This window comes from Colletotrichum fructicola, assembly GCF_000319635.2.
Source record: "Colletotrichum fructicola Nara gc5 chromosome Unknown KSG_Nara_v1_contig04, whole genome shotgun sequence".
Taxonomy (NCBI): domain Eukaryota; kingdom Fungi; phylum Ascomycota; class Sordariomycetes; order Glomerellales; family Glomerellaceae; genus Colletotrichum; species Colletotrichum fructicola.
The window spans coordinates 4,444,097-4,458,292 of NW_027094054.1; the positions used below are offsets into that span (position 1 = coordinate 4,444,097).

Consider the following 14,196-nt stretch of genomic DNA (forward strand, 5'->3'; position numbering starts at 1 on the left):
CTTTGATACAGCAGTTAAGTATTATTGATTGAAGAAATTATCATCCGCGAATTGTTGACTGGGGGAGGGAGTAAAAGTATCTTGCGAACGAGTTGGAGTCGATGATGTAATCCCTGTCTTACTGCGACCGGCGATCCGATGGGCTAGCCGTCATAGGCAAAATCAGACGGACGTCTTAGCTATTGAATAGGTAGAAGGGATACGGCATACATCATGTATTTATTCACGAATAACAAGAAAATCCCATGCCGATTCGAAATTCAATGTCGCTTTCATCAAACTGCATTCCCAATTCCAGACCTCATTTAGGCACCTTCAAAATTGCTGCCATGGTCTCTTTTGCTCCTCTCGCCAGGATAGCCGAGTCCTGGCCCCCAAGCAGGAACCGTACACCAAGTTGGTTGATTGCCCAGTCATGAAGCTCGTGATCATCGTATATGCCGGCTAAACCCATGATCTTCCCGTGCTTGTTGCAAGCTTGACTGATTGTCTCCATAGCCGCCCGAAATTCCTTACTCCTAAATTGTCCTGGCGCTCCTAGCTCTATTGCCAGGTCATTAGACCCAACCAGAAGCACATCCGCGCCGTCAACTGATGCGATATCTTCAATGTTATCTATGCTCTCCTTTGTTTCAATCATCAAGAAGACGCTAGACCCGTTTCTATTTGTTTCGGAAATAATGGTGTCTTGGGGCGTTGCCTTGAGAGAGAAGAGCGGGAGCTGTCCAGTGATGGACCTCTTGCCTAGAGGCGGATACTTGCATATCGAGACCGCCGCCTTGGCATCGTCTAGTATGGATGGTGAGAATCTTCGCTGAAGCTGGGCATCATTCGACGCAGTCTTACCTCGACCATGAACATGAGGAAAGATAACACCCATCGCTCCGCCATCCAAGACTTTCTGAATGAAACCATTCCCACATTGGTAAGGGACTCTGACAAAGGGTGTCATGCCCAGTTGTAAGCCAACTATACAGTGCTGGCTTGCATCCTGGATGGAAAGTGTTGAGTGCTCCAAGTCAATGAAGAGAGCATCAAAGCCTCCGTTTGCCGCTAAATGGACGACTTGGGTATTGGTCACCAGCCTGATTCCCATCGCCTAGTATAAAACGTTAGCCGCCGAAATGCTCCCACGTAAATATCGACTGACCGTGCATAGCTTGGCGGCTCCGCTGAGACGGGTCAAGCTGTTGGTGAAGAGGGACGCCATGGCGAAATGAGAAGAATTTGATTACGACTCAACCACAACCGATCGATACCCTGTGTTCCAATAACTTGATCGCCGTCATTGCATAAATAACCAATCCTCGTACTGCCATTTTGAGGGGTAGATGGAAACGTCAGCTTACGTTCACTACTCTCGGCAGCCGTTCCCGCCGTCCTGCACGTTTCGGCAGCCCTTGCCGAGCCCGTGTAAGTTGGGTGTGGGGCGCCGGGATGTTGGCACATTGTTATCTCGGCCACGGTTACCGCCCGCCGGTCTCATTGAAAGAGAACCTTATCACACCACCTTTGAGTAATAATTTGAAGACAGTTTTGGAGAGTTGATGGGTCTTCGTCATCGTTCACACAACAATCTTACTCCTCGAGACGAACGAATCGCTTCTGCTACATGTTCGAGCACATCAAACCCGGTCCTCCGGACCCCATGTTCGATCTCAAAAGGGACTCGGACAACGATCACAGCTCAGAGAAAGTTGATCTAGGAGTAGGAATATACAGAAATGAGTCTGGCTTGTATCAAGAGCTGGAGGTTGTGAAATTGGTAGGTTGTCAAATCACTTCCTAGATTGCTTGCAGTGGCAAAAAGGGACAAAAGGCTGACGAGCTGGGGGCTAGGCCAAGAAAGAGCTTGACGGACAGAATCTGGGACATGATGTATGTGTCCTGTAACATTCTGAGCGACTATCATGTCTAAGAACCTTTTAGTATGGGCCGACAATGGGCGACCCTGAATTTCTCAAATTTGCTGCTTCGGTGATGTTCGGAGACAAATGTGAAGCACTAGCTTCTGGCAAGGTATTTCATTTCGGCGAGGCCCCTTCGCAGTAAGGCATACTTCTGGGAAGTGGAGTCGCTAATAGCCCGGTAGATTTCATCCGTCCAAACCATCTCAGGTACTGGTGCGAATGCCCTTGGCGCGCTGCTGATTTCGAAAGCCATGTCTCCAAACAAAAAGGTATACGTCAGCACGCCGACTTGGGGAAACCATTTTGACATATTTCACAATGTTGACATGGAGACTGTGAGCTATCCGTATCTTGACTCATCCAAACACGCGGTGAACTTCGACGCTCTTTTGGAAGCAGTGCGGACGGCGCCTCAAGGCAGCATATTTATTCTGCAGGGCTGTTGCCACAACCCCTCTGGCGTCGATCTTAGTGTCGAACAATGGCAGGAGTTGGCCACTGAGATGAAGTCTCATGGTCAGCTGCCTTTCTTCGACACCGCATACCAGGGACTTGGCGATGGGTTTGACGAGGATGCGGCTGGTGTACGAATCTTTGTCGAAGCTGGCTTGGAGATGCTCGTTTGTCAGTCATTCTCAAAGAACTTTGCGCTTTATGGAGAGCGATGCGGAGCTCTTCACGTAGTGGCAGATTCCACCGAGGTGGCTGCGAACGTCAAGGATCGTCTTCGAAGTTTGATTCGGTACACATATTCTTCTTCTCCAGCCTACGGCAGTCGCCTGGTAAAGATTGTGTTGAGCAACCGCGAGTTACGAAATGCTTGGTGAGCAACGCTCGGCTAATCACTCAAGGCGAAACTTACTGACGTGTCAGGACCCTGGAACTTGAGGGTATGAGAGAGAGATTGAAGCGAAATCGGCAAGCACTATATAGTGAACTGAGAAACGTCCTGAAAGTGAGTGAATCAAAGAAGTCCAATTTTATAGAATCCAATCTCATCGCAGCCAGACACCAGGCGATTGGTCGCATCTTACCCAGGAAAAGGGATTATTTTCGTAAGTGGCACCGACTCGGCCAAACACACGATCAACTAACGAGGACTGCTAGATGCCTAGCGCTATCGCCAGCTCAATGCAAGACGTTGGTTACCAAATGCCACGTACACCTTCCGGGTTCTGGGCGCATCAATGTGGCCGGTTTGAGTGAGGATAATGTGCGTCGTGCTGCCAAAGCTATTGACGAAGTCATCAGGCAGACCGTACAGGAGAAGCTTTGAACAATTTGGCCTCTACCTTGAGTCAGAGATATTGGTAGAACTCCACAGAAGGCACCTTGGTGGGATTAACTTCACATTCTGTCGGGAAAGTTCAGGCTCCTGGGAGGCAACCACACTGAGGCCAAATATTCCTGCTGCCTAACTTGTCAATTTGCAACTCGAAACGGGTATAAATACCTGTCCTCCCCTCTAAATTCCAGTCCTATCTCTTCTTCTTTTCCCCATCCCAGTGCAGGAGTGTACACAGATCACTGAAGCTTCGGCTGAGATTGTGTTTTTGCTGATGGTGGCCCTTTCACCACTGACCACTCCTAGTTGGTCTTGACCAGCTAGGGAATTTTTGGACCATTTTTGTGACCAGAGCAGGCTCTTTCATTGGTACTGATCTCATGATTTGTAGCGAAGATGGTGCATACCGTATACGATCTTCGGCTTGATGCCAGTCGTTGGGCAGGCCGATCACTTTCGGTGCGTCTCAAAGGCATGCCTTCGCCGGTCCGACGGCGAGTCTCGCCGAAGATTCAAGTCTTGGCCCCTGAAGGCGGATGCGCTATGAGCGGTTGCATGTTTACTTCTGGTGATTGGCTGACCGTCAAGATCGCAAAGAGGTAGACTCGGGTAAGGGCAAACGTTTTCATCGGGGGACAAAGCCACTGGCTTCCGCGGCATGCGCGGGTTACCTTGGGCGTCAGGGTGTGAGCACAAGTGAGATGAGAGTGATTTGGGTTGCCTAGCCCCGCCACGCTTCCAAGCCACTCGCGTCGACCGAGTCCGTTCCGCCCGCTTTCGTAACCTTTGGTGTGAGTGGGGCCGACTCGGGCCCGGTCCGGAAGAGGGCGCCGGCCGAGCATAAAGCGGCGAGATGAAGTCTTTTCCAGGCGTGTTTGTAGCTGTGACAATTATTAAAAGGTAATATGATGGAGAGGGATCTTATTTCCGTTCCGCAACGTGAAGTACTAGTTAAACGTCTCTGAAGTCTTTTTGGTATTTGGCCTGTCAGCTTGTTCAAAAGGCCAATTGATTAACTAGCGAATTGCCACCTTGCGGCTTTTTCATAACGCACTTGGCATCAATGTGCATGACTTTATGTTCGAAATTTATTCCATGGTAGATGCTTGGCTCGAATCGTTTGGTATGTCAGCGAGTCTTGGCTGTCCATGGCGCGAAAGGTCTCACTACGTCCGTACTTTTCGTAAAACTCGCGACCCTGTAATTCTAGATCGCTTTTGTGGACCTTTGGAGTCCCTTGAATCTTGCCGAAAACTTAGTTCCCGTTGCAAAAAGGGCGACAGACCAACTTCAGCGACGTATCCCACGTGCTCCCCGGGTCTAGCGCTCGCCCCTGGCTTCAACCGAGCCAGGCCGATGCAGGGCCCCAGAGGGCCTAGTGTGCTCATGTTCATCGCAAATACATTACCGGGAATGGCGGCTCCTACCACAGACCGATGTGGCTGACGATCACATAAGACGGTGCCAGTGCCGCGCAACTGGCTGGCCAGATCGGCGCGGAAAAGGCAACGCGATTACGCACGAGACGGGGAGAGCGACCGCATAGGCCACGGACTTTGGCTCACCACCAGTAAGCGTAACTGCCTCGTTGTGCTTTAGAACGGCTCGTGACTTTAGACATTCGAGGATAAGGTCCAATTTGTTTAATCCTTTGGCCGTTGAATTGGCCTCCCGGGTCTCATGGCCGGCTGACGATGCAGCATTCGACGGGTAGAACATGACGAAGGGCAGATTGTATGCTTTCGGCGGCAGGGGATAACCAAAGGATGTCAGCTCGTACTGCCAAATTGAATGTGTGTCGTGATCAGAACCATCTGAGACATGGCCCTGAGTTGAAGGGGAAACAGCGTGCCGATGGCCTCCGAGACATCCAACTCGAGATTTCTCGTCGCCTTTCATACAGAACCCCTGGCAGATGACAAACGTGCTCGGGAATATTTCAATTAACAAGTTTGTAGCCGATATGAAAGTTATACGTTTCAGCGATTCATCTCCAGATTGTCTTGCGATTTTTCAGGCACGTTCATCTGTCAAAGTAACCCCTTTCACGAAAGCGCTCGTCGCGGAAATCCGATGCGCACGATAAGGATGAAGTTGGGCGTGCCACATCCGAATCCGGATGATGGATCCGGCATCGTACGTAGTTTTAGCAGCAACTCACGTTACGAAAGCGTGCCTAGCAGAATGTTAATGCGGCGCTAGGAGTCAGTATGTCTTGCACTAGTCACCTGCAGGACTCAGCTTCCCGCTCAATGCTTCCTTTTATAATTACAGGCACCCGATCTCTGATCAAGGGACGCTCTGGTAAAACGTGATGTGAAGATATGACGATGGATGATGGCTCACTTCCCGACCCCGAAGGCGGTAACGATTATAGTATGTCAAATCCCTACCCCGAATCCTCGAAGAGACCGAAAACCCACTGAGGAAATACCTGGCTGACAATTATGGCACACGAATAGACCACAGGATGGGTGACCATTCTCACCGCGGGGGCAGTCATTGCTGCGTCCCTTCATCTCCGGATCAACATACAAGGGAGGAAGCTTATGCCGAGCGATTACTTTCTATGCCTTGCCTGGTGCTCCGCGGTAGCCACGGCCTCATTCGATATCCAGTTTACGGTCATGGGGGCTTTGAAGCAAAACATCAAAATCACCCTAGATGGTTATGACGGCAGTGATGAGGATGTGATCAAAGTTATGAGGGTAAGAAGCCTCTACCCCAAGTGACTCAATCATGACTTGGGTTTGTGATCAACACTAATGGCTGTTTGTTAGTTATTTTGGGCGAGCAGCATACCGTTCTTCACGACATTTTACTTATGCAAGGGGGCGCTCCTTGCCGTCTACGTCCAACTTTTCCCTGTCTTCATGTATTGGCGCAGGATGTTGCTGTGGGTTGTCATTGTCTACACAGGGCTGGCATACTTGACTAGCATGTTGTTGCTTTTCACAATCTGCTTACCTCTCAGCAAGAACTGGTGAGTCACTTGTCCTTCCACATCTGCTCAGTTCGGCAATGCTGACTTTTGTCCTAAGGGCTGTTGAGGATAGGGTAGTAGGAACAGAAAATGTGATGTGCTCGGCTTCTTCTCCGGCAATCGTGTTCCAAGTCGGATGGGCATTACACTTCTTCGGGGACATTCTCGGTAAGCTCTATTAATTAAACGTTTTCTCGGCCTGTGCGCTAACGTGAACCTTGGGGCAGTCTTCTCAATCCCGTGGCTGATCATTCCCGACCTGAAGATCAGAAAAGCGCTCAAGATAGGCGTTTATTGCACGTTCGGGCTCGGCATCATCAACATGACCTTCTCCTTAGTGAGGTTCATCACTATCCAAACAGCTTCTGTGGACTACTTACCTTTCGGCCTAGTTGGTATGTCACCAGCCCTTCATAGATGGTTTCATGTTAGCCACCTGCTCACATCATTTCCTCGCAGAACTGTGGAGCGAATTGGATGTCAATATCGGTTTACTCGTTGCAAGCCTACCGTCTCTCAGACCCTACTTCCGATCCAGCCGCAGAGCTGGGTACTCCGATAAGTCCAACGGTTATAATTACAAGTCAACAGTCAAAACACCAATGAGAGCGTCCGAAATGACTGGATTCGATATCATGACGTTGCCAACAATTGAAGAGCAAGATCTCGAGGACGTTGCTCCGAGCTCATCGACCCGATCGCAAAAGTCTGGAGTCGAAGTATAGCTCAAACAACTCATCGGCGGCTGTAATTAGACATTGAAAGTACACAAAGTTTGGGTCGATGATCCGACTGTACCATGTCTCGGGTCGCTTCATCATCGCCGATATAAAAATCAACATAGAACTAAGGCGCAGTCAAAGAAGCTGCGCACATGTACATAGGATATGTGTGAACGAATTACTCATGACGAACTTTCATAGATGCATCATAGCGGGACGGTTTTCACATCATACCTGTTTAGACCTGGTCTCATTTGAGTCGGAAGGATTTTCTTTTTCATCTCTCAGATACGAGACGCACTTCCCTCCTACATACCACCCCACCAGCACCCACTGTTAGTGCTGCGCTGGGCCCGCCACCCTAACACTAACACCACCAAACCCAGCCCCACGACCAGAACCCTCGCCCGCGATGGCCTCACAGCCAGCCGCGGGCCCCTCGCAGGGCCCCAACGGCCTCATATCCTCTATACATAACCTGCCGAAGACCCCTCCCCCCCCTACCTCCCTACCCCCACGTCCGAGGGGCCTCACGCCCCCCCCTATCTGGCCCCTGGGAAGAGGGCCACAACCGGCCACTGCCGCCCTTCAGCAAGCCCGGGAAGGCCGGGCCCTCCGAGATGAGGCCCTGAACCTCCTCGCAAAAGGCCTAGATGCCCTCATTGGGACGGCTCCAGCACGCCTGAAGGCTACAGCCCAGGACCTTATCGACTCCTTTACCAGATTTGCAACCGCAGAAATCTCTGGACCCACCCCTACCCCCGGGCCCGGAAAAACGTACGCCCAGGCCGTCGGAGGCTCCACTGCAGGTGGACCCCTCTCCGGCCCCGGCCCCGGCCCCCGGCCGAGCCGAACAACAGGCCGGCAGCCCACCAACTACGCAAACAAGCCAAAACAGACCCAGGATCTCCGCCTACTGGTTCGGCTCCCTGCAGAACATATCCCTACGTCTAGATCTCTGGCCCCTCATTCAGTAAAAATGGTAGTCACAAAAGAGCTTAACCTACAACCACAAGACCTAGTTGAGGTTCGCCATACTGCTACTGGCTTCTCACTGAGACCCCAGAACAAGGAGATTCAAGCCCTACTCCTGCAGAGGGCCCCTGAGATTAAGAACTGTCTCACAGCTGAGAAGGTAGAAGTGCCTACTAGATGGTACCAGTATTCCATCCCTTTTTGCCCCCTGTACTTCACAAGCCTGGATGGAAGTAAGGTGGGTATTGAATCTGAAATAGAGGAGGAGGTCCTTCTAAGGACAAAGCAAAGACTCCTCTCCTGGCGCCCAACCCGAGATAGCCCTAACCTGGCTACAGCTACGCAAAGCCTCATCATCGCCCTCCCTCAAGAGGTCAAGGAAGGCTTCCGCCTATTCGGCCAGTCAGGCCCAGCCCGTCTGCTTCCCCCAAGGAAGCGTACCCCCAAACGACACTCCCCTGGCTGCCAAGGCTTTCACTCAGACCGCTTTTGTACCAGGCAAGCTCTCTGCGAGAACTGCAGCAAGCCGTTAGGTACTCATGAGGCTGGGCCATGCCTAGCCAGGCCCAAGTGTGCTAACTGCTATGGGCCCTTCCCAGCAAGCCACACTAACTGCCCAGCCAGACCGCTACTAGTTAACGGAAAACTTGTCATACCCACCTATAAGGAACTGCGAGGGATCCGGAAGGTTGGAGGCAAGGCCTCAGATGACCTCCTAGCTAGCCAGACCTGCTCCCTGGGCAGCACACAGCAAGCAGAGGCCAGGCCAGGCGCTACATCTAAGCGCCCTCGACCCCTCACACCTACACAAGACTCAATTGTTGTTGCAGATACTGCTAGCATAACTGGAAGCAGCAGCAGTATGGATGAGGATGAGGCTGAAGACTCTGAAGCCCTCCCCCTTACTAACCGCCCTATCCGCCCGCTTCCAAGCAGCAGCAGAAGCCAGAGGGTAACACAGAAACCTGACTACAACGTTATTAATGCCTACACCCACCTCGACCTCGACTCAGAGCAGTAGGCTCAGGCCGGCTTCCCCACGGGTACTACGGGTCGCCCAGTGTAACGTGGGGAAGATAAGCCCAGCTCATACAGCTCTCCTGGAGCTCTGCTGGGCAGACCAGATCGATATAGTACTGATCCAGGAACCCTGGACAGGCTTTAGAGATAAGATGCAAATTAATACACACCCAGGCTATAACTCTTATGTGCCAGTTGACTTCTGGAACAGCAGAGACACAAGGCCTAGGGTCATGACCTACACACGCAAAAGTCTAAGGTTACGCATACAGCAACAAAGACCTACCCAATCAAGGGATATCTTATGGATTAAAGCTGGCGACGTTACTATTATAAACGTCTATAGGCCACCAGGTGAACCCACAAACCACACAACAAATACCCTCCTAAGATATCAACCACCAGAGAGAGCTCTTATTGCTGGGGATCTTAATGCCCGCCACTCTTCTTGGGAACCCAGCTCCCAAAGCCGGAACCGAGGGGACGATATTGCAGAGTGGGCTGAAGGCTATAATCTTGAGTTCATTGGGGAAGCTGGGGCTCCAACCCATACCCATGGGCATGTACTAGACCTCACCTTCTCAAATATTCCCTTTGCAGAGGCCCATGTCAGCCCACACCTACATCCAGGGGCTGATCACCAAGCTATCACAACAACTATGCCTATAAAAACCCAGGAACAGAGGTGCCAGACAAGCCTCCCTACAGTCTCAGACTCATCCCTCCTCCGGCTAGCCGACCTAGTAAGCGCAGGGATCCCAGCCCTGCCTACCTTAGGGGATACACCTACTCCGGCAGAAATAGACTCCCTAGCTACCCAACTAGTCAGCCTCCTTTCTACAGCTATCCAGGCGGTAGGGAAGAGACGGACTAGCCAGGGTAGGGGAGCCCCCTGGTGGACAGAGGAGTGTTCAGAGGCCCACCAAGCAGCTGTTAAGGCAAGGCGTCGACAAATCCAAGAGCCTGGGCTAGTAATACCACCGCCTATCCTAGAGGAGCAGAAGGCCTTTCTGACCACAGTCAGGAAGGCAAAATGTGCCTACTGGGCTGCTAAGATTGAGGGGGCTAGATCTAGCCAGAACCTATACCAGATACTAAGCTGGCGTAAGTCTGGCCTAGCTATCAAGGCCCCACCTCTACTAGTGGATGGACAGGCCATCAACAACAGCTACGATAAAGCCCAAGCCTTGCGGAAGGCCCTACTAGAGAGATTTGACGCTACAGACGACCTACCTGGGAACCCATTTGCTGCTCCTATAGTCCCAAGGCGTCTAATACCCTGGCAACAGATAGTCAGCATTGAGGAAGTACGCCAGGCAACTCTCACAAAGGCTACAACCCCTGGGATTGACGGGATTACTACAAAGTTGCTACAATCCATTTGGGGCCTGATAGGTGTTCCTATACAGCAGCTCTTCCAGACCTGTGTCCAAACAGGCTACTTCCCTAGGACCTTCCGTAAAGCAGAGGTGGTTATGATCCAGAAGCCAGGGAAAACAGACCTCTCAAAGACTGGATCCTGGCGTCCAATAGCCCTCCTATCCTGCTTAGGCAAGGGTTTAGAGCGGCTGATAGCAAAGAGGATGGCATATCTTACTATTCTAGAAGGGATAGCCAGCCCACAGCAGGTTGGGGCATTACCAGGGAGGGCTGCAGTCGATCTGACAACCTGCCTAACCCACGAGATCGAAAGGGCTCTGGATCTAGGGCTTACTGCTACCCTGGCGACAATGGACGTTAAGGGGGCATTTGACTCCGTGCTACGAAACCGGCTTATCCTCAGGCTACGACAGCAGGGCTGGCCTAGTAGTCTGATTAGGCTGATATTTACCTTCGCCTCCAGCCGGACCGCCCGAGTCAGGCTAGAGGAAACTACTACAGAGGACTTCCCTCTGTCCTGTGGGCTCCCTCAGGGCTCTCCGCTATCCCCTATTCTTTTTCTGCTCTATATAGCTGATATCCTGGCGGATAACCAGAAGCTACGGTTTGGCTATGCAGATGATATCGGCCTCCTAGCGACTAGCCCCTCTCTAGAGGAAAATGCTACAGCCCTCAGCCAGGAGGTCACTCAGATCCTCAACTGGGGTACAGATAATAAGGTAGCATTTGACCCTGCTAAGTGCGAGGCGGTCCATTTTAGTAGGAAACATAAGCAGAGGAAGGACCTACTAGATATACAGGCAAAGGACCTGACTATAAAGGCCTCAACTAGACCTATACGATGGCTAGGGGTCTGGTTTGATAAGAAACTCACCTTCCGGCACCACGTCGATATAAAGGTGGCAGCAGCAAAGAAAGTGGCCCAGTTCCTGCGGCACTTATCCAACACCAAAGGGGGGCTCCCTGCCGCTGCTGCTCGCCAAGCTGTCATTGCCTGTGTCCTCCCAATAGCCCTATATGGAGCTGAGACCTGGTATGCAGGGTTAAAGAGACCAGCTAGGAACAGCAGCACTACTACTACTAGCAGTAGCGCTGATAACCAGATAGCTACAGTCAGCACAAGGCAAAAGGGCCTGGTTAAGAGGGTAGAGAAGGTTATAACAGTAGCAGCAAGGGCTATCCTACCTGTCTGGAGGACCACGCCAACCAGCAGCCTCCTCCGAGACTCTGGCCTGCCTACCGCAAAAGTAGCTCTCGAAGCAGTACGCCTACGCTTCGCTACACGCCTACAGAAGGTTGACCAACAGCACCCCCTAGTCCCAAGGCTTTCCCAGCTAGGGCGGCGGCAAACAAGGCTTCAAAGAACAGCAGCCCTCCTACCTAAGTGCCCAAGGCCGTTGCTCCTACAGCCACAGCACCTCTCAGGATCACAAGACCCTACAGCTGGCCAGGATAAAGAGAAAGCAGCTAAAGCGTTTCAGGACTGGATTAAGACTGTGCCAGACAACCATACAATTATCTACTCAGACGGCTCTAAAGCCCCTAATGGGGCTACAGGTTTCGGCTTCGTTATCTACCGCAGCAACAAACGGATAGCCCAAGGGTGCGGCCGCCTTAACATTGCAGAAGTGTTTGACGGCGAGGCAGAGGGGGCGAGGGCAGGGCTCCAAAGGGCCCTCCTTACTTCCCAAGGCCAGCCTATACATATCTGCATTGATAACACCAGCGTCATTCAGGGGATCCGAGGCATAGCTCCAGACTCCTCACAAGCGGCCTTCCTGGAGATCCAGGAGATAGCAAGGATACAGAACATACAGACCCATTGGTGCCCAGGGCACCAAGGGATAAAAGGAAACGAAGAGGCTGACAGCCTAGCTAAGGAGGGCACAACACTGCCAGCCCCAAGAGGCCTCCTAGCTACCCTATCAGGGATTAAGCGACTGGCCAAAGAACGCAAACAACACCAGCATAGGAAATGGTGGAAGCAAGAAGCACCCCCCCGTTATACCCAGCTGGGGCTTAAGGCCACCCTTGGCTGCCCTCCTGAACTAGCTCTACCAAGAGCTACCCTTCACTATCTCCTGGCAGCACGATCAGGCCACGGAGACTTTGAACAGTATCATCAACGCTTTAATCACACAGAGGCATTGCTCACCTGCTCCTGTGGGGAGGCTAAAGAGGCAGACCACCTGGTCTACTGCCGTAAGACCCTAGTGAGGAGGCAACGGTGGCCTATCCTCTACCCTTATAGCCGAAGGGAGCCTCTAGGACCTATAGGCTCCCTAGAGCGCTACTTTAAGGGTCTACTTATCGACTCTGAAGGCTTCCAGGCCTTCCTTGACGTGACAGACTTCTTCCAGAAGATCTGCCCGCGTTACTAAGAGATAGGACTTAACCTATCCTCTCAAAAACAACAGACTACCTATAGTCACCAGGACAGCAGATTGCTATAACGGAACTAGGGCACCAGTGGGAACTAGGGATGGATAGAACACATATTGGCCCTCGGGCAAGATCTGGAGGACGCTAGGAAGAGACGTGTACTACAGAGTATATAGCTAGAGCCTGCGGCCCTCCACGCCACATACCCTTCGGGAGGTCTGCCGCAAGGGCGGCTGCGCCCTTGCCGCCACGGCGTTAAATATCAAACAAACAATCTCAGATACGAGACAAATATTCTCGAATGACATCAATTAATACCAGAAGTCCTACTGTCACCTGATTCCCACTATCGAACCGAGACAGAGTCTCTCAAACCGTCTCGGCTACGGCTTATTATTCATCATGCCATGGTTTCCCTCCAGATTCTCAATTGACAAAGGCCAATCGAGGCACACTATGTGAGTTTGAGTGAGCCACACACGGGTCGTTTCTTTGGTGAAGTATTGTGAAAGTTGAATCAGTGCGAAATTTACGACCTTGGTTTGATATATCATCCAAAACCCCAAGATTGATCACGATATCTCCAGGACGCCTCATGTAGTAAATCATGAAAAAGCAGTAAGTTCAACGAAGACGTACTATAAGTATTTCATACGATAAACTCCGTGCACAATTCCAGCGGAATCCCATCACAGTCAAGAAGCGATATTCGCGGGGACAATGTTTGGTCAAAACAGCCTTCCGAAAGCCAGGGTCATGGGTTCTCAGCTTTAATCTATCTCGGACAGTCCGGCGACGGGTTCAAGACATGCTCGGGCACCGAGACATCTAGTAGGATGCGTGTAAGCATACCGACGACCACTGCGGAGCGTTTTACCCAGCCTACCGATATACAGTAATGCCGATGTCAGGGCCTGTCAACCTGTCATCCATGTTTCTCAGCCCAGCATGGCAAAGTAAGAGGGATGGCATTTGACGCTAGCTCCCAATTCCGTGTTACCGACCTCAAGGCCCGTCCAGGTGGTAACAAAAGTGGACATGCAGCGAACTACCAGGCTGGATTTTGATGGTCTGAATACGGATGTTTCCACTTAACCACGACTCATGCCCTCAATCCACTGTGGTCTGGACTCACGGTGAATTCGCGTGTTTTTGGTTTAGTTTCAACCGTGTTAGTGTAACTGTGAAACTTTAAATGAATTCCATTCAAAACCGACCCTCTTCCCACCAAGGAGAAATCGTAGCCCTGCCACGAACCGTACGACAGGCGCGCGGGCATTACTGAATGTAGCCTTAGAGCCATGTCACCATAAATTAGGGAAGGAGCCGAAGCCGACGATAACGGGCCGTGGCTAGCGTCAGTTCTCGAGCGAAAAGACGCCTGCAACACGATATCACATCACCACCTGGGGCATTCCAATATCGACTTTCCCGCTGACTCCGCGTTCTTGGCTTAAGTCCGGCAAATTAGACTGCAGATTTGCGACATGGAGTCTCACCAAGGTTGTCAGGAGGGATACCGGGTGGGAGTAGCGGGTT

At 51.6% G+C, this 14,196-nt stretch overlaps 4 protein-coding genes across 4 annotated transcripts; 3 read left to right on the forward strand and 1 right to left on the reverse strand.

Moving 5' to 3' along the window:
- Positions 1-301: 301 nt before the first annotated feature.
- Positions 302-1,210, reverse strand: hpcH-5 (4-hydroxy-2-oxo-heptane-1,7-dioate aldolase; the record flags this gene model as incomplete). The annotated part of the gene is made up of 3 exons (XM_032027347.1): positions 302-789; positions 847-1,099; positions 1,151-1,210. The coding sequence occupies 3 exons, from the start codon at positions 1,208-1,210 to the stop codon at positions 302-304; spliced, it is 801 nt and encodes a 266-aa protein (XP_031876274.1).
- A 402-nt stretch (positions 1,211-1,612) lies between these two features.
- Positions 1,613-3,186, forward strand: CGGC5_v008037 (Aspartate aminotransferase; the record flags this gene model as incomplete). The annotated part of the gene is made up of 7 exons (XM_032027348.2): positions 1,613-1,765; positions 1,840-1,878; positions 1,930-2,019; positions 2,093-2,733; positions 2,784-2,865; positions 2,919-2,965; positions 3,018-3,186. 7 exons carry the CDS (start codon positions 1,613-1,615, stop codon positions 3,184-3,186), a joined length of 1,221 nt encoding a protein of 406 aa, XP_031876272.2.
- A 2,343-nt stretch (positions 3,187-5,529) lies between these two features.
- CGGC5_v008038 (uncharacterized protein) lies at positions 5,530-6,903 on the forward strand (the record flags this gene model as incomplete). Its single annotated transcript, XM_032027349.2, has 6 exons — positions 5,530-5,571; positions 5,658-5,903; positions 5,976-6,178; positions 6,237-6,346; positions 6,406-6,573; positions 6,638-6,903. 6 exons carry the CDS (start codon positions 5,530-5,532, stop codon positions 6,901-6,903), a joined length of 1,035 nt encoding a protein of 344 aa, XP_031876275.2.
- A 409-nt stretch (positions 6,904-7,312) lies between these two features.
- Positions 7,313-8,896, forward strand: CGGC5_v008039 (uncharacterized protein; the record flags this gene model as incomplete). Its single annotated transcript, XM_066151953.1, has 3 exons — positions 7,313-8,055; positions 8,214-8,408; positions 8,500-8,896. The coding sequence occupies 3 exons, from the start codon at positions 7,313-7,315 to the stop codon at positions 8,894-8,896; spliced, it is 1,335 nt and encodes a 444-aa protein (XP_066008869.1).
- Positions 8,897-14,196: the final 5,300 nt, after the last annotated feature.